The sequence below is a fragment of the Phasianus colchicus genome, chromosome 3 (assembly GCF_987193195.1).
Source record: "Phasianus colchicus chromosome 3, bPhaCol1.hap1.1, whole genome shotgun sequence".
Lineage (NCBI taxonomy): Eukaryota > Metazoa > Chordata > Aves > Galliformes > Phasianidae > Phasianus > Phasianus colchicus.
In genome coordinates, this window is record NC_143438.1 from 69085442 (window position 1) to 69112777 (window position 27336).

Consider the following 27336-nt stretch of genomic DNA (forward strand, 5'->3'; position numbering starts at 1 on the left):
TCAGTCTTACTAGAGTCATAATGTTACAGTGGTGTGTAATGCCATACAGTACCTTAGTGAACCATGTAAAGGCTCTAGAATGATTCACTCAGCTTCTGTACAAATGAAGAATCCACAGGGTAAAATCAGTTTGAGAAGGTTTAATGCACCTTACACAAGGAGCGTATCTTGAGGTGTCTTGTGCTGCATGGTGTTCTTTCTGTGAAAACCCAACAAATAGCTGAATTTTGAACTCGTGTATCCTTCCTGCCCCTCCCCACTCAGAAATATAGATGGATTCTAGGAAATAATTCAACAGCAGAAAAGTCAGATGTCAGAAAAACAAATGGGTGTGACTTCATGTAGCCCTGAGCTTAAGCACTGACACTTCTTTCATTTTGGATCTAAGGAGCAAGAGAACTTTGCATAGCTGGATAGTTTTGAAGACAGAACTGCAAGTTCCCCTTGCAAACCTCAGCTGCTAAGAGCTTCAGCAAAGCAGCAGCTTGTGGGCTGTTCTGTTGCTCCAGTGCAACATTTGCTGCTGCCATTTCAGACCTTAATATTTGAAAATAAATGGCTGAACTTCGATATTACCAACCATGGAAATGTTTGTTTTGAAGACCTGTACTCGGGGAAGGGGACTGTATTTTTTGCTTCACCCATCAATATCAAAATGTAAACATACAGGGGTTTATGTGCTTTTCCCACTTAATGTTTTGAAAACTGCCCCTCAAAAAGTGATTTAAGAGCTGTGTATTGAAATGAATTCATAGATCTTTAATATTCACAGTAGGCCTCACTTGTAAAGTAGCCTTGTAGTGCTTCTCATTTTTATCCTGTATTGAGATGTCCCAGATGCACAATAAATGAGTAGTTCTTTGTGGTGTATTATACCATTTTCTACCACTGTTGCGTGGCATCCTTTCTTTTCTTACATATCAAATAGCAAGTGACAGACCAATAAAGAGGGTTCTTCCCATGTTAAACCTTGACCTCCCTGTTAATATGACAGAATTTTCTTTTTGAGGGAGATTTGTTTTTCAGCCATGTCGTAGGTTGTTTAGAGTATACAGAATTCAATCATCTAGCTTTTCCTCAGTCAAGGTGCCCACAGGTTCTGCAGCTATGTCTATGCTTGGTATTCAAAGGCATTACAGGATAGACTTGCACAATTTGTAGCACCAGGAACATAAATAGCCCTGCAAAGGAATTTTTTTTTCCAATATGGCATGGTGTTTTCCTTGTATCTTGGTTGTCCAGTCAGCTGAGGAACTGTAAAATCTACCCTTATGATTTGTTTGCAGGCCTCTGGATAATGATTGTAGTTCCCAGTACTGTGCTTGCACTGGGGACTGAACGTAGACTGGGAGAGGAAGCAAACTCATAGAAAAATTTAGAGGATTACTGAGGAGGGTTTTCTTGTGTTTTCTTTTTTTTTTTTTTTCTTTTTTTTTAGATATTTGTAACATGTTACGTGTAAAATGGAAGCAATTGAAAAGTAAGCTTAAAACACTGCTTCATCTTTGTTTAATTTATATTCCTTTTTGCTTTGAGTCTGTGCAGAAGGTTGACCTTGGTAACTTCTTGTTAGTGACACAGCTGAGAGAGCTTTCTAGGTAAAGGATTTGCTGTAGTTCATAGGTATGATGTAGCCCACTCTGTATGGTATGTGGCTCATTTGATGCTATCATGTGAGCTCTGTGGTGAAAATGAACAACTGGAGTATTCAGCCTCTTGGAATTGTGTAGCACATGGCCAAAAGTGTAAATCCTGCTTTTTATAAAACTGCTCTTATTTCTAAATTAGCCACTCTAGATAAGAGGTTCTTCAAAAAAATTAGCTAGTATCAAATGCTTGTTCTTCAGAGAGCAGTATTAATATCCAACCCCTTGAGAAGATGAAGTGTGTAAATCAACAACCAAAAGTTAAAGGTTGCTCCCCAGGGGCATGTGGGAAGTATCTTAATTCTGCTAATCTAACTCACCAGAGTCAATACAGATGCCTGGAATGATGCTTTTGCCTTCAGGAGGCTAGCAATAATTACACAGCCTGATTCCCCATTCTGTATGTTGTGATTTTTGTATTTATTTATTTATGTGGTCTTATTTTGTAGCCGTCTGTCCTAAGCTAAGACACCGTAATGCTGAGCATCAGAGCCTTCTGTGCTGACCTGTGCTGTCACAAAAGCGTGTCGCTGATTAGAAGTATCAGGGGAGGAGAGAGAAGGATCGACAGAAACATGAGTAACCTCAGCATTAGCAATGAAGTAACAAGGAACAGGACAGCTATAGGAAACCAGAAAAGAAAGTAGAGCAGAACAGACGTGAAAATTATAAGCAAACTAACGAAGAGGAAAAATAATAAGAAAGAGAGAATAAGCAGGAGAGGGAAAAGGAGAAGCAGGAACAAGGCAGTGTAAGAGATAATGGAGAGCATAGATCAACCAAGAAGCAAGCTGTTCTGAAATCCAGTCAGATATCTAATTCCTATTACACGAGGAGTTCTCTCTTCAGGCTCAAGATTAAGGTGTACAAACAATTTGTCCTGTTGCCTCAGGAGAGGAAGGAAGAAAAATAGCTGGGGTAGATTCTCTCTTGAGTAGCCTCTGCTTTTATCTTCTGTACCCAAAGGCAAAGTCACAGTGAGCCCTTCGAATTCAACAAAACACAGCCCAAAGTACCATCTATGTCTTTTTCTTCTCTTTAGCTTCGACTTTAAGTATCTCTCCTTCTTCTGCTCTGGGGGATGGAGACATAGTGATGATCAGAGACTCATTCGTGGTTCCTCTGTGCATAACTGCATGTGATTTAGGCTTAGTGTCTGCTTCTGGCTCTTCCTTTTTCGGAGAGGGTGCAGATGGGGCTGCAGGCTCTGGTGGTTTCTTCTCCTCTTTTTCAGTCTTCTGCGCTTCAGCTTCATGTTCCTATAATCAAAATGTTAAATGTTTTCCAATGCTGCAAAACAAATTCAGGAAAAAATTCTGCACTGTATATACAGTGGTAAGGCACGGGATAGGGATACTAAGATTAATAGGACTCAACTTGTATATAAACTTGTATTCAGCTGCTGAAAATCAGTTTCTATGTGAAAAATACTATTTCAAAATCAGAAAATAATAAAACTAAGAAGAGCTTGTGGGTAGTGATAGTATCTGCTGCTCATTAATACAGCTGGACAAAGCAGGCATGTTTTGGTGCACAAAACCTTTCCTCAGGTCTCACCTTCCTTTGTGTACTTATGCAGGTATAGAAAGAAAAAGTGTTATGTGATTCTTAACATGCTCTCCAGTGCCCCATTTCCTTGGCCAAGCCTACTTGTGCTAAAGTTTGCAAATATGCATTAAATTTGATGAAGTTTCTACTTCAATCTTGCTGTAGTAGTCATTCATTTAAGCAAAGTTCTTTATTTCATTTAAAAGAGAGTAAAAACATGGTCCAGCAGTAACTATAAAAGCCAGAAAATTTTCTGCCTCTTCTGGGCAAATATTTAAAACTGAGCAGGTTCTTACTAATATGAATGTTTCTCTGAACAGAATATAAGGTAGGAATTTTTTTAATCAACTGAAGTAAGTTTTCTCATAAATGCAGAGTATCACATATTTAAACAGATCTAGCTGTGTGGTCTATACTTGAAATGTTGTTTTCAAGATTGCTTATTAGCAAAGGTCTGACTTTGAACTGGAAAGCTCTATGCTTCAGTCAACTGGATTGGATTACTGCATTTGGACATTTGTGTTCACTAGTGTATGTATAAAATTAGAAGATCAAATGCTCTTAGTATCTTTTAGGGTCTCTTTTATCCTTTCTTTTCTTGAGGGGTTTTGTTTGCTTATGTTTTCCTTGCTCTTGTTTTTCTCTGTTCTTCCTAGAGTTCAGACCAAGAAAGATTTGAGCCAAATTCTACAGTCCCAATTTACAGAGATTAATTACTGTGACTGTATCTCAGCTACTTGGGGTTTTTGCTACTGATTGCTCTAAAGCTGCATTTCCATCTGTTCCATTTGCCCAAGCCCTCCCAGTATATTTCCTACTTCTCTATCCAGCACTTGACAGAATCTGTTATCTGTGACATTACCTGAATGTCTTGTTCTCTCTTCAGCTGCAGCAGCTTAGCAAGGCCTCCTTTTCCTTTAGCTCCAAACATCGCTTTAAACAGTTTTGGAGTTTCCTGTTTCTGCCCAAACAAACTGGCCAAGCCCCGGGGCTGCTGCACTGGTGGTCCAGGAGGAGGTTTCCCCTTCTCTTTCAGCAACACCCTGGAGGCAGGAAGGAATGGGAACACACAGCAGTGCAGTGAAACCTGGAAAAGTTCTGGCAGAACTAAAATGTCATGTGTGGATGAACACCTGACTTTTCTAGCAATTTTTTTTAATCCTAGATTCAATGGCAGGAGGAAAGCAAGTAAGGGTGAGGGCTCTTACTGGCTTTGGTAATATCTAATAAACGGAAGGATACTGTTTTAATTTGGAGTTGCTTTCTCGTTTCTTACAGCTTAAACTAGTGTAGGCTCAAATTAAAGTATTACAAAGCAGGTGTGTTTTATAAGTTGAAGGGGAAGGATGGGGAAGGATGCCTTGTATGTGAGGCAGAAAGTCTCTCTGCTGAACTTCTGGATACAAATTCAGAGAGCATTTATTACTCTATTTGGAGTTTAACTGATTCTTGAGGAAGTAATTGTTAACCAAACTTCTAGCGTAAGTCATGTCAGGTGGGGGTACATATTCTTCAGTAAATTACCCTATGTATATGAAATTTACTAGATTTTCACACTTTTCAGTAGCTGTGCTGGTTGGCAACCATAATTGGAGGAAGTGAGAATGAATGATGTTGGTGGAAATTATACTTTGTAACTTTGGGAACACTGATAATTTGATTCCAAATTTGAACATAACTGCAAATCTCTGTCAAAATAACACAATTCTTCTGTTGGTGCCTAGTTTTTCTGGAGACATGGCTGACCATGCACAGAGCATATGCGGACTTGGTGAATACCCAGACAGGTGAGCAGAATACATGGCCTTCAGTACAAGACAGGCACTACATATTTTTTTAAATTGCACAGATTTTTAAATTGCACATTTTTTAAATTACAAAACCTTATTAAGATTGATATCTAGAGAGGGCTTTGGGCCCACATGGGGATGTAGATATGAAGGATGGGTAATTATTAGACTACCACCATTGAGAGAAGTTGCACAGAGAAAGCAGAATGCGGTGATTTAGCAGGGTGCAAGAAAGCAGGAGAAGATAGTGCAGGATATAGAAACAGAAATAACAAGTAATGATGATTATACCACTGTTTAGAAACAAGCTGGAAGCCAGGAAGGATAATTGCTGGGGATGATCAGTCAGTGAGCTTGTTCTGTCTTTCTACCTGTTGGTGTTGAAGTCTAATCTCTGAAGACCGCAGATGTGAAAACACTTAGCAGATGGGCAAGAGCTGTGCATCTACCGCTACCTTGCTTGGTGCCATGGGCATAATATCAGCCTGTTTAGGGGCCCCTCACTGAGTCTGAAAGTCAAGAATATGTGCTATTGGTCTCATCCATGCATTTCAATCTTTTACAAGGTAGTAAAGCAATCATTTTCATAATCTTACAGCAAAATATGACAGCATTTTGCCCTGTCAAAGCCAGGGTAAACTGCATTCCAATGAAAGGAGGACAAGAAGCAGTTCTGATTTGAAATCCTGTTTTAGAATCTCTTTGCACAGAATGCAAAGCTTTCAGATCTGTGTGCTTATCTTTTGTCTTACCAAGTTACTTTAGATCATCTTCTAACTGGTCCTTCAGCTTTTTAAAGGCATGCAAGCCTGTGGATGCATCGAAGTGTATCTCTGTAGAACTAATTGCGGGTGTTTGGTTGCATCTTTGAAAACCTGCAGCTTAACTCAGATCTGTCTTGCATTTTCTGACTTCTTGTTTATGTAAGGAGTTTTGTCCTGATATACATCTGTGCCTCTTGTTTTGTTACCTGAAGTGCAGCTGCATTCAGGACTTTATTCTATTTACTATTTATTATTTTAATAGTTCTTACAACTATTGGAATCCCTGACATGGAAGCATGGCTTCCCATATGTATTAGGAGACAAATCTGACCTCTAAATACAAATGTGTTTACATTATTTTCCAGAGAAATGAATGGAAATATGTCTAGGAGCCACAACTCCTTTTAAAAGCTAAATGCAATGATTTAAAAATTGTTTGTAGGACATACTTCGCTTTCTTCATCAGAAGTTTTTCAGAGTCAGGGTAGTGCACCAAGATTTCATTGAGTGTTTTCTTGTCTAGAATGAAAAGGTTGGCAAAACCATGAGCCACCACGTTGGCAGTCCTTCGATTTCCTCCACCTGCGGCTAATAGGCTGCAATGAAAATAAATGTTGTTATTCACATCGCTGCTTGACCTAGTAAGGAATCTCTGAAGTTGGTTTTCCACCAAAGACATAACAAAACAGCTCACTAATGTACCTGAGTGTTCTATTTGATTTCTGTAAAGTCCCTTTGCAGTTGTGATTGGAAATATCTTCTTGTAGCAAGAAGATATATTGTCACTTCTGGTCAGGATTGTTGGTCCTGGACTGTGAAAAGTCTTGCTGGGAAGAGACGTATCACAGAATCATAGAATCATTGAGGTTGGATTAGACCACTAAGATCATCTAGTCCAACTATCAACCCATCACCACCATGCCCACTAACCACGTCTCTCAGTGCCACATCTCCACACTTCTTGAACACTTCCAGGGATGGTGACTTTACCACCTGCCTGAGCAGCGTGTGCTAGTGCATTACTACTCTTTTGGAGAATAAATAATAATAATATTCAAGGCGAACTTCCCCTGGTGCAACTTGAGGCCATTTCCTCTCATCCTGTCACTGTTAACTGGGACAAAAGGCCAACCTTCCCCGTTACCAACAACTTCCTTTCAGGCAGTTGTAGAGGGTGGTAAGGTCTCCGTTGAGCCTCCACTTCTCCAGACTGAACAATCCCTCAGTCACTCCTGTAGGACTTGTGTTCCAGACTCTTCACAGCTTTGTTGCCCTTCTCTGGACACACGTTTCTCCCAAGAGACACCACAGCAAGGACTGCATTTGTTTTAGTCCTTGTGTGAACTTGGCATTTCCTCTTTTTTATTGTTGAAAATGATTTAACATGATAGGGAGAGCAGCATAAGACCATTATAATTGAAGGCATATTTACAATGAATAAATGACTCCAAGAATTACAGTTTTCCTTAGTGAATAACTTGAGCGGGGTTTTGGTTTTCTCACGTATCACATCTCACATTTGGATGTTGGCAAGTTTAACAATATGGATTTGGAAGACCTTTCAATCTGACAGTTACAAATGTGTCTGTCAGAAACTGAAGGCTATTTTGTTTAGAAAGTAAAGTGTTAGACCAGCTTATTAAACAGGGGTTAGACATAGGAAGGATACCTGCATAAAAATTAAATTGTCTATCTTGAATGAAGAAAACAAAATAAAAAGAATTAATTCACAGCATTGAACATATTACAAATCTAGCTGTGGTGTCTCTGTTCATTGCAGGGGAGTTGGACCAGATGGCCTTCAGAGGTCCCTTCCAACTCTAAGGATTCTATGATTAATGTTTGATGTTAAGCAATAGAAGCTGCATTGTACTCTTAGTAGTAAATTTGCTTTATCGCTATTTGAGGAGATTCATCGTAGAGATTTGTCCCTAAAATGTTTCACAGTATGTTACTGTATAAAAGAATATTTTATAATACCTAAATTAAAAGGTTGTTAATAAAGGATAGTCTGGATCCTATCAGAAATGAGTTTACACTTATCATCAGTACTAATCAGGATAATATTACTGATTTATAAAGGATCACCAGACCTCTGAATTCTGTGTATGAGGCTATTTTCACACAGACATAAAGTTTTGCTGCTATCCAAGTTAAGAATCAACCTATGAAGTCAAGTATAAAATGCAGCATATTGTCTTCTTTCATAATTCCATACAGTTTCTCAGGCAGAAAAGTATTTGCACAATAAGAAAACCAGTTGAAGAAAATTGCAAACAGTTTTTGAGTTCTGATAAATCACTTCTCAACAAGTCATTGTACAATCATTTTCAGGCTTTCCTAATAACAAGCTCATTTTGTTGAGGCAGATAGGACTAAAGAGAACAGCTCTTTTCTTATGGTGATGGTGTGAGGTGAATTTTATGAGGGAGGCAGTCACTGCTCAAACAGAATCCTCTTTGACTAAAGGCAGCATTATAAACTCTGTTTTGGCCATTCCGCTAAAAGTTGTGTGATAGACTAAATCTTTAAAAATAATTGGCATTGTCCTTACAGTGGTTCTTGATGCTATAACATCTACAGTAATAAGGAGAATTGCCTTTTTACCTTATGGTTTTTACTGCAGTCAGCCTGAAATGATTTTATACTTAAATGAGATGATAACTTCCGAATTCTTATGATAGCAATTTAAATCTGGAGGTATGAAGTTGTCAAAGCAATGACTTAGCATATCTATTTCTTTTTTATAGCTGAGCTCAGTAGGAAGCAGCCGTTCATTGAAATTAGCAAACTGATCCAGGGAATGATGTGCATATCAACTGAATGTGCAGTGTGGTGGCTCTTCAACTGGGCATATCTGTACATCTGGAAAGAGCTGCTAAATCAGGAAGGAGTCTGGATCTGGTGTCTGAGCCAAATGTCCTGACCTGAAATGGCAGAGCTCACTGAAAAGCAGCACCTACTACTGCTGGGCCAAAGTAGAAACTCAGTCTTTCACAAAGCTAAATATTCCCTTTAGTTTTTGACTTTTTAAAGGGAAGTTAAAGTTACAACACCACTGAGGGGCTAAAAACAAAGCCAAACACTTAGAAATCTTCCTGCCAAAAATGCTGCTTTTTTCCAGAATTTCCATTTTCTGATGGGAAATTGTTCTAGAGAGATAATAGTAAGTGGATGAATTAGGATAGCTAGCCTGGTGTGTACACTTCTCTGGGCTAATGAAGTGTTGTGTTATAGTTTCTCTCTCTTGAATTTCTTCCTTTCTCAGTTGTCTGTGCAGACAAGCTCTCATTATGGCAGCATTCTTTTTGCCTCTATTTTGGAGATTATTTTTCTTCCCTAAAATGACATTATCAGTACAGGAAACTAGTAATGAGGGTAAGGTGTTCATTGGAAGGCAGCTCCTATTGCTTAATCTATTTCTGCAGTAATTTTTAAAACAGGATTGGCGAATGACTGGATTGAACATCAGTCTTGCATTGGCCTTCTAGTATAATTCAGGAAATATTTTTGAAGTGAATGAACATTCTTTGTTGTCTTCAAGTCCTTTGCCTGTAGAGACTTTATAAGCATGATTTATAAGCATTTTGAACAGTGATATTAAATAGCTAGTATCTTATAATTCATATCATTAAACCACTCAGAATGAAGCTGACATGATTCTCTACACAAATCTTGATTCAGAAAATCAGGTGGAAATGATGACAGTTCAATACCAGGTGCTAACCACACTATGAATGCTGAGGGGAAAACTTGGAAGTGCTAAATAAAGCAATATTTCATTCATTAAAGACTTTTTTTTTTTTTTTTTTTTCATTTTCCTCTGCGGTACGGTACTCAGAAGACCTTGACAGAGCTTATACAGAAGGGCACTGTATAAACTCATTATTTTCTAACATATTGCCACAAGGAAAAGGATAAATTTCTGCTGGTACACTTAGTGCTTCATGTCTTTGCTTTTCAATTTCAGAGATTTCTGCCAGTTGCTATGTGTTTTTTCCTCAGGATTATCCATTACCTGTCATTTATATGCAAAGTAACAGGGTCTGTACCAGTATGCTGTCTCCACCAACACAGTAGGTCAATGATGAATAAAACAAGACGAGAAGCGTAGGTTTAAAGCATTGCTGAGGGCTTTGCTGGCCATCCTGGCAATTATATGAAGAGTAAAACATACTGGGAAATGAATCTTTAAAGGCAGCTGTGTAGATCTCATCTGGAAATAAGTCCCCACTTTTGTTAGATCAAAACTTTGAAAATCCTTTCCTTGTTTTCAAATCAATCATGAACATTCCTCAGTTTGAAAACAAATGTCCTTGCTCCAAATGCAAAACTAATAAATAATTGAAAACTGTGTATGTGTTATATCTCTGGGATGCTGCAGCTTTTCTTTTACCTTTTCAGTATCTGTTCCTACCTGAAAACCACTGCATTCTGAGACTTTCTGCATAACACACAACACGCCATTTTGTTTTGAAGCTTTGCTCTGGTATTGTATTGTCACACAGAGAAACACTTCTAAAATAACCTTCTTGTCCATAGCCTCACTTTTCCACTCAACGAGGAAGGTCTGTATCTATGGGGTATATCAAGTGTTCTCCATGCGCAGCTCTCAGAAGGCTCTGTGCACCCACTGCAGAATGAATGGGAAAGTTTCCACTACCACAACGGGAGATGAAGCAGAAGATAAATATAAACCTAACACAGAGCTGATTACCGCTTTTGAAAAGATGGATTAAGGCTACCTTCAAGAAGACTAACAGTAACAAGAGTGCAGCTGGAAGAAATCAAGAATCCAGTTTATCACATGCAGCAGCACATGTATTTTGTTTCTTTTCCTCAGTCCGACCTCAATAGGGGATGCAGTGCCTAAAATCTAGCTCTTAGTTGTCTAATTGGTGAACAAGGCACGGGAGAGCTAATGAATTTTGCAAAACAGCTATGTGGAGAATATAAAAATCATTTGTAACTGCTTAAGGAAAGCTTTCTCCTCCAGAGAAACTTAGACCCAAAAACCTGGTCTGTCAGCCCTTTTCTCTTTCGTATTCTCTTAAACAAATACATATGAAAATGTAGATGCTAATTTTCAACAACTTAACTTCTACTTCAGCTCATAAATAAGTCAGTCTGTATTGCTATTTTAGATTTTTTATCTCCTTTGTTGGAAATTAACATTTTTACTCTGTACTGTCTAAGGGCAGCTAGTCTAACTATACAGACAATAAAATACATTCGGTCCTGTCTTTGTGCAGACTTTGGAACAGGAAGATGTGTTCAACCTTTTAAATCCTGAAGGAGAAATCCATCCATGTATCCTTGTGTACATTTTCCTGAATACTGATTATACATTATTTGTTGTTTAGAAGTCTGAGGTCTTGGGAGATTAGTCTCTGATGTTTCACTTACATGGACTTTCCCTCACTTATCTGTGTATCTCTGCTCAGCATTCTCTAGGTTGACCTCACCCAGCTTTCTAACCTTTCCGTGCAATCTCTCATGCTTACCAGAGACAAACATTCAAACAAAAATTTAACCATTGATTATTTAACCACTTCTGATGAAAGTATTATAAATGGTGGACCAACCTGATCTCCCCAAATACAGCTCCTGCTCGTAGTGTAACCAGGACTTTTGTGCCATCAGGGCCTCCAAGGACTTGAACTTCACCTTGTTTGATGATATACATCTCTCTGCCAATTTCTCCCTAGGCACAGAAACACATGCATAATGATCACTGTTTTTTGTTTCTCTTTTTAAAGTAAAATCATCTGACAAACATCTATGTAAATATCTCTCCCCCTTCTCATGCACAGTTTTACCAGCATTACGGAGAAATAAATGTTTGTGCTACTTTTCCTAGCATTGAGCACAAGTGTGAGGACTGACTTTGCGTATCTAATTGATGTGAGGCAGTGTTTGAGCAGAAGTTAAACCATCAAGGCCAACCTAAAAAATGAAGACTAATAACAGGCAGGATTGTATCAGTCATTTTCGTCTTCTATTCTAGTGGAAACAAAAGTAATTCAGCAGCATATTTAATGAAGAGAAGTGAAAGAAAGCCTGTGCTTTATGGTTTAAAAAACTTCAGTCTTCATTCTGTTACTTCCAAGCTTCACTAAACTAATTTACAAGGAAAATAAGAATAAACAGCCATTCTAAAATTTGTCAAATTCTGTGTAATGACTGGATGGTTCAAGAGGTTATAGCTTGCCTATTATCTTCCACAAGACCTGCTAAGATTCATCAGTAAAAAACAGGCAACCTGGAGTATACATAATCATAACAGTACTCATCATATCTCAGTGACAGGCAAATAATTATTTTTCTGCTTGTGCTACTGGAGTAAAGCAGCAATTTCAATTTAAAAGTGAAAATGCAATAGCAACCCCACCAGAATTGAAAACGTATGGCTTATACTTCTATCTCATAATCTGCTTCTGCAAACCTCCTAGGTGAAGTATGATGAGGCCAATGTGCACCCACATAGGAGATGCTCCCAGCTCTCAAGTTCCAGCAGGATTTTATTCCCTACTACAAGTTACAGCATCAGTAGGATTACCTGATGCTATGGTTGCTGGACCAAACAGACTTGGGATCACTTGGTCAGAAGATGAGCCATCTACCTTTGTTACGTAAGGCCGTGTTTGAGATAAAATCCTAAGGGACAATGCGACAGCATTCAGCTCACAGTTTGGAGATGGCACTGAGTGAATACAGAGCAAGGTCCTGCTGTAGGGAGCAGTATGGGATGCACTGTATTTTTTACACTCTTGGGAATTCAGCTTCAGAGTTTGTAATATGCAAATGAAGCACATGCAAAGCATCACAGACTGAGATCCGTAGGCTAAGTTTGTATATATAACTGTACAAAAATTGAGCTTACTCCATCTTAAATATCCAGACTTCATGAAGTGTCACCAGATAAGTCATATTTACATTAAGTACTTTCCCATGCTACTATAATTTGTTAGATAATAATAAAATCCATATTGTCTTGTTCTATGTTGAAACTCGAGAGCAAATTTGTTATTGTTATACACTTAATTATTTTTATATTTTCTACTTCACTCAGAATTAATTTTATTTGAAGGCTACTTTTGACCTTTATCTGAACTCTTTTTCTAAAATACATATTATTATGTATTACTACACCACAGAGCTCACCTTTTTGCAGACAAAATCACCAGGTAAATACACAATGGATTTCAACCTTAGCAGCATGTCGTATATCATCTGAGTATCACACCCCTGTCAAAAGAATTATGCTGTATTGATTCAGGAACACAAGTGATTATTAGTGCTTACACTGGATATCAAAGTAGTACATGTATGATCCAGGGTTTCATAAGAGGCATGTAAAAGGAAAACATGGCAAGGACCAGCTCATAAAGGAGACAAAAGTACTTCCATTTCAGGTACTAACACAGTTCTCTTTGGGTTGAATATCTCTAATTTTTTTTTAATGCAGTAAGCTTCTGTACATCTAAGTTTGACTGCTGTGGAAACGCAATATTATTTGCTGTGGGTTGTCGGTCTTTTAGGGATTTTTTTTTTTTTTTAATACTGATCCAGAAAAAAAAAGCAGATCATGTAAAATGCTGGTATGAATCTGTGAATTCCATGTCTTTAGAAAATATTTCAGAAACAGTTCTACTATGTAATGTTTAAACAGAGATATCATGAATTCTTGCAATTGCCCTAAAAAAAAAAAACACCTGTTAAGCTTAATGTATTTCAAGATTACTTCTAAAAATGCATTTAAATGCATCAAAAATGCATCTAAATTTTCGTGTCACAAATCCAATGTTAAGTACTGCATTAAAGTAATCTCTCTGGAAACCTATCATGATAACAACGAGAAAGCTCTTTGAACAAAATGTTACTGAAATGCAGCTTTCACTACATCAAAGTTATGTTCTCAGAACAGGTAGTTTTGGTGATCTCTCAGGCAGGACTAAGCAGTAGACAGCAAGGTGAACTGTACCAAAAATCATATTCTTCTCTGTCTGGCTGTGGTTAGCAGTGTTCTGCAATCACTTAGGGTCTGACCATAACATCAGCTTTTAACAGGTCAGTATGACAAGACTTAACCTCATTTGCTCTTTTTTTATCTCTGATTTGACATGCACACACAAAACCAAAGTCATCCCTTGGCTTTGTCCTGACCTGTCTCCACTGACTTAGGTATATAATAGACTTAGTTTGCCTTGAGTATAAACAAACATGCTGTTTTGTGTAGCAAGATGCAAAAAAACAAGGTTTCCACCGTACAAGTGCCAGACATTACTGAATTCTTTTGTTAAAGTACTTGCTTTGAATAGGTCAACTTTATTGACAATGGCAAAGTTCACATCAATTGCAATGGCTAATTGCATTTTGGTTGGCATCTGCTCCAGTAATTCTGATTCATCTGTAAAAAACAAACAAACCAAAGAAACCAACAAGGCATTGTTAGATGGAAAATATATAAAGGAAGAGAGAAAGAATGTCTGTAAAAATGAGCATTGTATAGAAATATAGCTTCACAGAAGTGAAATGGTTTGTGAACTAATTAGTGCATCCCTGAGTTCAAATGAGGAAGATGGCTAGTATGCCTTTACTTTCTTTTATATTATGTGTGTTGTCCAAAGATATAACTGGAGTATTATGTAAATTAATAAAACTTGTGACGTAGTGTCATATTACTTTGGAGTTTTTTGCTTTTCTGAAGGAAACTGAATATCTTCCTCTCACCCTCTCCCGTGAAATTCAGTAAAGAAGAAATAAGCTTATGAGCATATTTGCAGAGATCACTCACTTTGAGCTGCAACGTAAAAGGAATTGGAAGAGCCTTACCCAGCATTCCCTGAGAGTCCCATGTGTATTCATACCAGGTTCGAACACGATTTTGAACCAGTTTTGGAATTGAGTATGTGTTCATATAGGAGACGGTGTTATCCATGCTGGAACGGTAGTAGTTCTGTCCTGCTGTAGCTGCTCCAATTACATCTCTCATCTGCAAACATCAGTTATGTTACTACGCATTTCAACAAAATAGTCTCCATTTGAGTATCTTGTCAACAACGTAAAACAGGAGTGAAACATTTGTTTACAAAATTCCTGATTAATTATACATTCAGTTCTATGTTTTAGAGTTGCTTCATCTGCTTTTTCAAAAACATCAAAGACATAAGCGAATTGTGTAAGAAACAGACTGCATTATAATTTTTAAATAACTCATTTGTGTTTTTCTGCTTATTCTTCTTTTATTTCTAGAATTGGATGAAAAATACAGATAATGCTTTCTTAAATACCTGTAATAAGGCTACTCTGCATTTGTTGTGCCACACAAGCCAGAAATGAATCACGTTGTACCACAGAATCATAAAATTAGTTTGAAGGAGACCTTAAAGATCAGCAGTTCCAACCCCCTGCCATGAGCAGGGCTGCCACCCAGCAGATCAGGCTGCCGAGGGGCCCATCCAATTTGGCCTCGAGCACCTCCAGGGATGAGATATCCACAGCATCTCTGGGCAGCCTGTGCCAGCACTCACCACCCTCTGAGTGAAAAATTTCTTCCTAAAATCTAACATCAAAGTTTAAAGCCATTCCCCCCTGTCCTGTCACTAAAAACTGGGCCAAACTTCTGTAATAACTTCCGCTGGCACCAAGAGAACTAATATCCTGCCAGTTTTAAATTGTTAACTGAATCTTTATCAGCCTTAAAAATCCACTTTGGGCCGTAAGTTGATCTTGAACATTTTTTTTTGCAGAAACATGATTTGACATTCCAACTAAAATATAATTTATTTTGCAGAATGGCTTAATACTGCAGTGGCCCAGTGTGCTGCTGGGGTAAGTTCTGCTCCTGATTACAGAAACAAAATTCGTCACAAAAGAAATAACAATCTTAAAGAAGTGCACTAAGAAGGAATAGTTTAAGATCTTTTTGTAAACAGGAATTGCAACAAACTAAAATGAAGCTGTTTTAATAGTAAGTTTTGATTCTGCAGTAAACTACACTGGTTGCCAAAAGCAAATCTACTTTGACAGTTATGTCAAATTAGAAAAATATAGACTTACACCCTTGTAAACTCTGAAATTTAAGCCAATAATAACTTGTACCAGTTTTCATCTTTATCTTTTCCTCTTAATTCTCCTAATTGCAGACATATAAATCAAAAGATCTGGAATGATTTGTACAGAAATCCAATACAGGACACAGTCTGACATAGAAGTCTCACCATTTGTTTTTCTGGAGGCAAGGTATTTTAAAACCTATGGATTTAAAGCTCAAATTTAACAGTTTTATGCTGGATATCATTCATGCTGGATTATGCTTGTTTTAAAAGTATAACTAACTGATTTGCTTTCCTATGAGCTTTTTTTTTTCCTCCTGCTAAATGAAAGCCAAAATAAATATTCAATTTTCTGGTTAACAAATGTTTTGTGTCTTCTGGAACAGAGCACAATTCTAGTCTGACAGAAATTCTGAAATTTCCATTAACAGCTTTCGGTCAGCTTCTGAGGAAAAGAGTCACAAAACTGGGAACTGAGTAAACACATGCAGTGGTCAGAAGAATTAGTATGGATGATAGTGAAAAAGAGGGATGTCCATAATGAAGCTAAAATTTTTCTTGGAACAAAATAGAACAAAATTGGATGTATTATCATTACATTGCAGTACTCTGAACATATATAGTTATTGGATTTTTGAAGTACCTGACCAATTAAGCTGGAGAAGACAAAGACACCCAAGAAAAAATTCAGCAGTTGAAAGACTATCTCGAACAATGTTTGTGGCTCTGGAAGGCCACCGATGGTGATTAAAGTACGAACTGCCCAGTAGTAACACCTCAGGTACCTGTGGATACAGACAGAGATTTTGTTATCCACTGCAGGTTCTAATATGATTGAAACTAAAGATATACATGCCTGGGTTGGCCATTTCTGTGATGCCTTTCACTCCAAAAACCTTCAACATTTTTTATGAACAGTTATAATTTTAGAAATGATACAGTTATGTAAATCACATTGAATAGAATATTCTCACTGACAACAAAATGCAATATACAGTGAATGCATCAGTTGTTTCACATTCTCCAGTTACTTTGTGGAACAATGCAGAAGACTTCTAGAGGTGAAACTACCTGTGTAGAAATTACTGCATTAGAATTTGACCAGTGAAGATGCCAAGGAGTGGGTACACTTGAAGAAGCTTTGGTGTAGAGAGAGAATTGACAGATTTTATGAGTAGCAGACTAGATGCATGCATGTCTTGAAAGTGTCTTCCGTGGTTTCACTTGATTATGGCAGTGAGAAGCTTTGTGTTGTGTATGACAAATGAAATGCAGTCACCTAATTTTTCTGTCCCTTTATTCACGTTGCTTCTGAGTGGTCTTTTTTTGTCTCTACCTCCAATGTCATGTCAAACTGAAGCTACACATTCTCACAAGCTACATGTTAGTCCAGCTGCTCCAAATCTCTCTGTAACACAGCACCAAAAGATTGGCTTCTGCATTAACTTCTCCTAGTGGCTGCCCTCCACTTCCCTTTCTACCTCTCCAGCGAACATATTCTTGCCTTCTTCCCTACTTTCCCCCATTCTTGTGAAGAGCTATCCATGGCTACCCTGTGAACACCCTTCAAGTTTTTCTCAAAAATTCTCCTCATCTGGAGGCCAGATATAGCAGTTAGCAATGGTCACTTATTAAGACTGTACTGCATCTTATGGGTAATACTGACTTTCTCTGTACTCATTTGCTTTATCTCACTTCCTGTCTCATGAGTGAGGCCTTTGACCAAACAGTTTTGTTCTGTTTGTACAGTTTTCTTTTTGGAGCCCCATACATGACAAGAACCTATTCCATTCAAGTTTATTAAAAAAAAGAAAAAAAAGAAAAAAAAGAAAAAAGGACCTGTACAGAGTTCATTATTTGCATTATTTGGATTTTGTGAGAATAGCCATATTAAATTTGTATGTAAATAAATTGAAATCTCTATTACTCTTTTTGAAATTTCATGCTAAAGCATGGCACTATTAGTAGTGTAGCATCCTCCATAGTATGCATCTGGAGATTAATTAGTTTTGATCATTGCCACGAATGTCCTATTGTTTTCTTTTTTCCTGAGTGAACAAATAACTGTTGTAGGAAAGTTTTTCAATACCTCGCAATCGTTACAATTTGACTTTATAAGTCTCTATACAATTAGTTTTCAACTTTTATAATGATTAAAAGTATGATTTCCTATCATTTCATTGATAACTGTATCTGAAAAAGTCAGGATTCTCTCTATTTGTTGAAATTTGTTGAGTTTGAAATAAAAAAAAAAAAAAATCAAAACAACACACACAAAATAAAGGATCCCCCCCTGTCCCCTATTCCCTCCCCAAAATAAGAAAGAAGAAATTGTTAATGAGATGCATGTTTTGAGACAGTCTATTATGCATCTTCTCATGCATGCCTGGATTTTGAAGTCCCCTGATCTGATTGCAGTCTTCAGGTGTATATTTTAATTTGATGGTTCTCCCTTTAAATCCTTTCTTATTAAAATATGAACTCCACTCCTAAATGGTCCATCTAATAATACCACTGGAGGGTCAGTTTTGTGCAATTAGAAGAGAACGAACTCACAGTAACAACTAGTTCCAATGAAGAACGTTCCATTTTAAATCACTTGAAAGTGATTTAAAACATCAGAAGTGACCTAAAACATCAGAATTTACTAAGCAATTTTTTTATTGTTTTCACTGCAATCACATTTTTCTTGCTCTTGGATTTATGAAATGTGGTAGTGGTGATTATTTCTACTGTAGTCTTTGTGTTTTAGATTTTAACAGACAGAACTGGTAGTTTCCATTCAAAGTCTGTAAGTCAAAAATTCCTGGCATATATGTCATTTTTCCTTGTTAGAGATGATGAAAGGAGAACTAAATTACACCAGTACAAAATTTTCACTTAGGTTCAAAAATAGCATCACCTATTCATGCTTCAAGCAAAATATGTGTAAGAGGCAGCTTTCACTCTGAGTTCTGTAGCACAGAGAAAAAGGAAGAGCGAGCCTCAGATCTGCGTTAGAAGAATTACAGATTTAGGTGTAAAATGATGTCTCTATCTTGTCTGAAGAGATTTGTCATATGGGGCAGGTTAATATATTCATTTATTATAGCCATGAATTTTGTAGTGCTTGAAACAGGTAGAATTTATAAATATAAATATGGAAAAAATTTGCAGTACTTCTGTGCTAGTTTTATAGGAAATGAAACTAATTAACGAACTCTCTCATTCACAATGGCCTTGAATGCCAGGCTTGTTATATCTACCATGATAGTCCATGATATAATTTCCATTCTGGGCATCTCTACCTGACATGGAAGCAGCTCCCTGGGAGAATTCAGGAGCCCTCGCCATGCTTCTTTGCACATTCTCAGGATTTTTGCAGAACTGCCTACCTCTTTCTGAGGACATCATTAATGCAGAGCATTTTTCTGTTATTTTACTTCAAAAGAATTTTTCTACTAGCAAAATGACATGATATTCACCATCTCTTAGGCACAGGTTTTATATCTTCTCTATTTATTTTACTGTTTTTGTTTTTTTTTTTTTCATCAGACATAACTGTTGAACAGTTGAAACGGAAGGGAACAAGTTTCCTGAGAAATTAGACTGTAAGATTTGTTTAGGGAATGACAGAAAAAAAAAAGGCTACAGCTTCAGTGGTGTCAGCAGTGTTTTTCTGCTTCCAGTGAACTAGAGAGTCTGGAAAACATCATTGCTTACCATACGGCTTACTTGACTGCTGTATGATTACTGTTAGAGCAAACAACCTGAGACAAGAAGGGGATTTTCCTTTTGCTCAGCACAGACAGGATGTTTATCCTTCAGGCAATCCAGCTTGTAGATTTTTTCCTAAAATAAGTCCTAGGTATGAAAAAGTTTAAAAATACTGCATTTCAGGTATCTTTTAATGTTACGCCAATGAAAATATCTTCCTTGTAAAAGTCTATTTTAGAATATGCTGAACTTTTTACATAGTTTTGGTTAATCTGACGGCTGTATGAAAATTTTGTTCATACAGCTGTCAGATTTTAAGGTGGTATTCACACAGCTGAGTGAGGAATTATTTTAGGACTCCTCTCTGATTACAACCAGGACAGATTTGAAGTGGAATAGAAATTTTCTTAGGTGGTGTTCTAATAATGTCCTTCTTGATACCTATTTTTTCTTGAGTGACCTGTTTATCGAGTAATAGTGGGCATGATGAGCTCAGACAGTGAGGTGTAAACTACAAAGGTTTATATAAAATATAGCTACAGGCAGCAGGTCTGAAAGCATTAGATCTGACATCTATAAGGCTTGGGCTGAGCTTTCACATTTTTTTCCAGAGGCACAAAATGATCTCTATGGCAAATGCTGTGAGTGTGAGACCCTTCAGAGTTTTTGTAAGCAAGGTTTATTGCTGATGCGCACATATGCAGCATCTTTTACAACATCTTTTACAACAGTCTTGCTGCATGTTGGGTGGACACTACAAACCAAAAGAGTCGAATCATTTTAGGCACATACAGTGATCATGTTAGGATATTAGGAGAAAGTTTTTCACATAGAGAATGGTGAAGCACTGGAACAGGTTGCCCAAGGAGGCTGTGGATGCCCCATCCCCGGAAGCATTCAAGGCCAGGCTGGATGTGGCTCTGGGCAGCCTGGTCTGCTGGTTGGCGACCCTGCACACAGCAGGGGGGTTGAAACTAGATGATCATTGTGGTCCTTTTCAACCCAGGCCATCCTATGATTCTATGATGTTCTGGGATTTCCAGATACCTGCTAAGTTGCCTCAGAGCTGGAAGGCAGCAATCTATAGAGAAACATTATTAGTATGCAAATGGATGCTTTGATTAGTATTCATGCTGGGGAATTTTGCATTCCACTCATGGATGACTTGCAAACGGCAGAAGAGATATATTATGAGCAAAGTGAAATGATCTGTGCCAAACTTCCATGCTGAATAGACGGGGTTGCATGAGAATTTTAGCTCCCTGGGTTTAATTTTCCTTAGAGGCAATGGCAAGGGAGACAGATACGCCTGGGGGTCAATTCAGAACAATGACATTAGGTTCCTGCTTTGAATCACTTGCTAGAGAATTTGTTCATTTTCCCAAGGAATTAAACAAATCTCTTACATAGTTGAACTAGACTGAAAATAAACACATATGGTTCAAATTGTTCACTTATCTATAATTAAGGGACCTTTTCAATATCCTGTTGCTCTCTTCACATAAACTCTGCATTATGCTGCTGCATCTGTGATGATATTCACTTGCATAAGGAAGGACTGAAGTTTGTTGCCTAATTACAGGAAGTTCACCAAATGCAGTTTTAATGCAGGGAACATCTTGAGTGTCTGATTTGGGTTTGTTGCAGTGGGAGTAAAGCTTGGGTTTCAACATACCTGGGATTTTACAATACAGCATAAGTTAAATTGAGGTTTAAGACTAATTGTATACATTCACCACCAGTGAGGATGAGGTAGATTAATGGGAAATGTATGGGAATATATACTTGTGTATTTTATTTCATCAACTCAGTTTAAATTACTAATCTATTATTATTGTAAATAATAAATTCTACCATAAATCTCATGTGATTTCCGTGTAACATCATATGAAAAGTGTTTCTGTCTTCTCATGGAAAAGGTACCACAAAATGCTAAAACTTGACCATTGCCTCTGTGCACAATTGCTTTGTCTGTGGTCAAGCCAGCAAATAATTTCTACCAATTTTTCATATGAATGAAAAGTAGAGTATTTTCACTGTGAAAAATAAGAAGAATTTTCTGTTTTCTAGGCTGTTCTGAAAAAACATTAAAAGCTTAAATACTGAGTAAGCTCTCTACTTTGAGAGCCTTCAGGTTGCTTAGTCGTAGTTATATTGATTTTTAATTAGGAGGCAAGTATTCCCAAAAATGACATTAACTGAAAAAGCTGTGAAAGAACTTCAATATGCATTTTTCTTGTGAGATATCCAGAATACTTGAGCATGTGAATAAATACCTGTGTATAACTTTACTTACCTAAGTGGCTCCCCTGAGCAACGTGGGCTGTGTTCAAGCTGTGTATTTTAGTTGTATGTGAAAACTTCAGATGTCTTTTTTTTTTTTGGTAGCAAGAACCCTAATTATAAAAAAATCAATGCTACTTTATACAAAATATGTTTTACTCCAAAGGCTGTTTTTCTTACCCTTCAAAACAGTGACTTCACATCAAAGTTGTGAAGCATAAAAAAATTTCAAGCAATAAGTGCATATCTCCAAGCTATTAACAGAGAAGCGTGAAAAGTTGTTTAAAGGGTAATTTATGTCATCAGCAGTACATTACATGTGGTTTTGCAAATAATGTAATTTATGAACAAATTGAGCCTCTGTATCTTTAACTATTTTATGGTCTTTGAAAGAAATGTAAATTATTTCATACATAGGAAGTTACTGTATATGATTTTATATAACTACACTCACAATATGTAAGGAATTTGCTTATTTTAATTTTGCTTCCTTTCCATCATTTTAATGAGTGTCCCTTATCTGGCACCCAGCCTTTTGCTGTCAAAAGGAGTTTGTGAAAAGTGTGTCAAGTGTGTCAACACCCACTCCTTCCCACCGGGGACACTCCTTGCCACATGGTTAAGCACGTCCTTCTCCAAAGATTAAAGAAATCCAGTAGAATTTTTTTCAGACCAATCATGATGGTGTTTAGCAAAAATAAAATGTTGCATTTTAATGACACAGTGCTGTGTGGCAGAAAAAAAGTCTGTGCCTCCAATTTCCTTGAGGTATTGTTCTGCCATCCTTTTAACAGTTCCCATAGGCACAGGCAATCAGTAACTTTAATTTATGGTCCTTGTCGCTTTCTAAATGTTTAATTAAGTTAGTGCTTAGTACTGACTCACAAACCTATAAAAGCTGAAAATAGTAAACCAATTATTCATCGCACCTGCCCTCCTAATATGTGTTAGTAATGAAAGCTGCTCTTCAGTAGACGTGGTGCTAAAAGTTAGCTACCCATGCACTTGTAAAGCAACACATACCCTGAGTGCAGTGTCATGGGGAAGGGAGGGGATGCAGGAAGGAGCAAAGCCAGGGAAAATTATTGCAAGAGAAAAGTACTTACATGTTTCCCTGGCCATCGTACACCCATCTGGTACTGCCAAGTCCTTCATAGTCTGAAGCCCAATAATACAAGCATGCATTAATGTGCAAGATAAACAGCAAGTATCCGGTGGTTCGAATGACCCTATAAAAGTCAACAGATTCCAAATTACAGATGACTGAATTCCTGTAAATAACTAGTAGTTTTTTCTCCTTTTAATACGGGACCTCTTGCTTTTTTCTTGTGTAAACACTGTATATACTAAGCATCCACTAAGTAGCTCCCCACCTGTGTTTACTCTGTGAAAAAATAGCAAGCAAAAAATCCTGTCTCTCATGTTTGTCCAAGGTCAAATGATATATTTCCTAGAATGTTTGACACGGGATCATTTTTAAATTATGGTTTCCTGAGAATTTCATAATCTACTTCTTTAACTGGCTATGAAACTATATTAATGAGGCTGGAGGGTACAAATGTCTCTGTTTGCCAAATCTATTCAAGATAGGCTCCAAATCTGTGAACCAGAGCCCAGAAATGTCTGAGGTCAGAAATGAAATGCTTTACAAGAGCTTTGCTAGGAAGCCTACAACAGATCCGCTAAATGGTATGATTTAGTGGCTACAGCAGGCATTATATCATTCCTAATCCCAGTTCTTATGCTTATGGATGGTTCTTCAAATAACACCAGTGATGAACTACTTAAGCAGTGAGTGGCTTTCTATTTAATACAGTAATGATCTCATTGTATATCCTCTGTGCAGTGCTGGGGATCAAAAGGAAGATCTCCTGGACCTAGCTTTCCACTCAAACATTCACGTATCCAAGGGATAAATAGGAAGAAAAGCACAGGACTTGCCTAAACACACACAGACTGCTCTGTACTGACTGTATCCACTAAAGCTAAAGGCAGTACAGTTTGAATGTATAGTAACTGAGAGAGTGTTTAAATGAAAATTTAATAAATTCTAGTTGAATTAGGTCCATAAAGTTAACAGGAGATCCTATTTTTGTGGTTTCCTCAGTAGAATGCTCCCCTTTGCTTGTTCTTCTGGTTCCACTGCACGCCTTCCTTTGCATCTCCATGCCACTGAGCAATCTACCTCTGATGTGCCCTCTTTTTTAGGATGCAAGCAGGCGCGTGCCATTTCTCTGTTCAAATGTTGTTGTGATTACAGTACAGCTCTGTGTAGGACTGTAAGCTGTTAAGAACAGAAGATAGCTGACATAATCTACCAGTATTACAATACTGACCATGCTGGATCTAGTGCACCAGTTTGAATACAGGCAGGTGAACTGAGGCCTGAACAAAGATTCTGGAAGCCCTTCACACTATGCATATTGTAATTTATCTGGGCAAGTACCAAATCCAACATAATGGGTAGATAAGATGTAATAACTTTTGCTATCTCTACTCCTACAAACTTAAACTGGTGAGTTTGTGAAAAGAATAAGATTTTTCAACCTCCTTTTTGATTTTCTACGTTACACAAAATATCTCATTTGCAATGTATGAATATCAAGTCTGCAAGCATAATAATTTTTGAAATAAAATAAGATGTTAGTCTTTATTTTAATAAGATGGTATTCATGCTGCAGAAGCACAAAGGAGCACACCCTGTCCCACACCTGAGACAAAGATGAAAGAATCACACAGGATAATCTAGGGCTGGTGACACTATTAGTAGCTGATAGGATTAGTGGAAGAGTAGATGAATTGAGTCCTAGCAACACTGCTGAGGCAGCTGTGAAACTTGCCATATCCATGCCCACGAGTTGCCTGAATTGGAACCAAAATTCTGGGAAATGCAGAAGCTGAGAACAGAATGCAATAGACAACAATTATAAACACTGTTTGAGATCTGTACTGAACTGATTCTCATTCGAAGTTTGTAGTGAAGGATCAAACTTCCAGGTTCATGGGGAGAGCCTATTTGAAGAAAAATTTTGACGTAGGCTCAAACTCATGACTTTTACTAACTACAGATAAAAAACTACAAAGGATTTGGCACTGCTATCAGAAACCTTACGATGCCATTCTTTAGCTCTTTAGCCAAAGAAACTTCTGCCAGATTGTTCAAATAAACTAAATTTTGACAGAAGCCTCAGGGTGGTGAACTTCTCACCTGAAAATAGCCTCTATACTTGAGCAGGCCAGTTGAGATGGACAGGATTCCCTATGTGAATGAAGCTTTACATTTATCATTTGAATGATTACAAAAAAGATAAAAAGATTTTTTAAAAAATCTTAAATGGAACTATTAAAGATGTACCAAATTCCATCCTGTACTTCACTGGCAACTTATGAAATCAAACAGAAGGTGTTCTGTGACTGGGTTTACGTGGTATAAGTATTTAATGAGCACATACCTGTAGATATATGCTTTGTCCAGGATAGCTTCCAAACGATCATTGAACTCAAAGAATGTGTTATGCTGAATAGAAAAGAAGTGAAAGTAATCCTATCACTCTCCTCCATCCCACATCTTTTTCTTGTAGTATTGACAGTTGTTCACACACATATTCTAAAAATGTAATTTGCAGCAGTCTAACTTTCTTTATAAGTTTATCTAAAAGATGAACTGCAAAGCAAAGGGGTAAACTGAATAAAAGAATGAATAAAAGATTTCTGTTGATGAATGACTTCTGCATCCTGAAATGGATATATGAGGACCACCCTGAAAGTAATGCCTCTTATTTTATTATGTTAACCCACAATGTTGGAGACAGAATTTGGTGGTATGGCAGTAGTGATTGAACCTTCTTGTCAATATTCATTACATTTTATAGCTGTGTGACAGATGACAGCAGCGGGGCAGTCTGACAACATGATATCTGGTGTGGAAGTGTTATGAAGCAAATGTGCTGAATTGCTGAAATTGAGATAAAACTGAAACTGAATTGCTCCATGAGATAAAAATGGCACATATTTGACATTCATTGATGCTTGCTTAATGTTTATGGAGACCAAACAGTGGATGTAAGCACAGTGAGGCTGCGGGTGGTGTATTTAAGAAGTGGCAACATTGACAGTGGGTCACCTCACTGGTGCAGATTTTTATGAGCATGGCATACAGGCTCTTCTTCATTGCTGGTAAAAATTCATAGTTAATGGTAGTGTGTTGGAAAACAGTGTTACATAGCTGAGAATTTGCTCTATCAAATAGTCTTATTGTTCTCTTTGTATCTGTTGTATTTTCCACATAAATGTATAGGAGGCATTACTTTCAGAGTTCAGCGTGCCCTACACCATTGCTTGGGCAGCTTCATCAGAACCAATACAGGTATAAAAATCCTATTTTTCTGAAATTCCAATAATTATCCAGTAAGTGATCATGTGTATCATCATCTGTATGTCAAATGGTACCACACAGTAACAATTGCTGGTGCATTTTTACCCTTATTTATAGCTCCTAATATTCCCATGTTGCTTTGTTGTTGTTATTCAAATTTGAATTGTTCAAAAAACAATTGAAATGTTCAAAAAACATACTTTCACCTTGTGACTACCATCAATAATAGTTTTGGATGTGCATACTCAGTATTTGTTTGTGACTGTGACTGCAGAGACAGTTTTACCAACAGAAAGTAAAAGACAATGGCTCCAAAGTCACATTTAGCCATTAAAATGGGGAAGGGAATTGTGCAAAGTCTATCATAGCACAGAGAGCTCAAGAAGGGTTTGTGCTTGCCTGCAGGGAACATGTTAACCCATACAGTGGTCTGTTAAGTATCATGAAAGGGAGGGAGAGGGCTGCTGTGTAGCCCCACCTCAGCCTCTCCATTGCACACTCCACATCTTTGGAGTCTATAACAAAATTGTGTTTATGAATTTTACATATGCTGTGTACAGTTTATGCTGTCCTTAAAATTCACACGCATTCACACAGAACCTGACATTACCATCAGAAGGAGAAAATACTTTGGCATTAATTCGTGATGTAAATGAATGTTTTGGATCTTTGAAAACTAAGGATGTAATTTATGATTAATCAAATTCAAATAATGAAAATGAATCAGTGTTAAACACAAAACACCTTTAGAAAGTAGGAAATAATGAAGTCACAAGAAAAATAAGAGAGTAAGGACTTTGGTTGGCTAGACTATATCTTGACTTGTATTCTTTGCTGTTTATTTTATTTATGTTGCATAGACTCAGGTGATTCCTGTAGATATTTTCTAATTTCTAAGCTCCGTATTCCTAAATATTATAAACAACCTTTCACTGACTTAGAAGCATTTATGTGTGGTTAGTCATCTATCACTAATGCAGAACTTACCTTTAGCATCCTGTTTACTCTAAATGCTGGGTTGAATCCAAAGAAAAAGTATAAAACGTCAAATGGCAATACTGATATCAAATCGAGCTGTTGAAGAGCAAAGAGATCGGTTTAAACTCCAAAATAATTGTAATGCACTTACTTGCTGTCAAAAACCTATTTAGATTAAATCATGATTGAGTATAAAAT

At 37.3% G+C, this 27336-nt stretch overlaps 1 protein-coding gene across 1 annotated transcript in view; it reads right to left on the minus strand.

Annotated features, from left to right (window-relative positions):
- Nucleotides 1–2118: 2118 nt before the first annotated feature.
- Nucleotides 2119–27336, minus strand: part of CNGB3 (cyclic nucleotide gated channel subunit beta 3) — a 58994-nt gene continuing 33776 nt past the window's right edge. The window contains exons 8-18 of the mRNA XM_090137782.1: nucleotides 27148–27234; nucleotides 25238–25302; nucleotides 22892–23014; nucleotides 16450–16591; nucleotides 14584–14743; nucleotides 14061–14158; nucleotides 12913–12996; nucleotides 11334–11452; nucleotides 6198–6344; nucleotides 4057–4237; nucleotides 2119–2905 (exon numbers count right to left, since the gene is read on the minus strand). Coding sequence (XP_089993908.1) covers nucleotides 2666–2905; nucleotides 4057–4237; nucleotides 6198–6344; nucleotides 11334–11452; nucleotides 12913–12996; nucleotides 14061–14158; nucleotides 14584–14743; nucleotides 16450–16591; nucleotides 22892–23014; nucleotides 25238–25302; nucleotides 27148–27234 — 1446 coding nt within the window. The 3' untranslated portion in view covers nucleotides 2119–2665. The remainder of the gene's footprint in view (nucleotides 2906–4056; nucleotides 4238–6197; nucleotides 6345–11333; nucleotides 11453–12912; nucleotides 12997–14060; nucleotides 14159–14583; nucleotides 14744–16449; nucleotides 16592–22891; nucleotides 23015–25237; nucleotides 25303–27147; nucleotides 27235–27336) is intronic.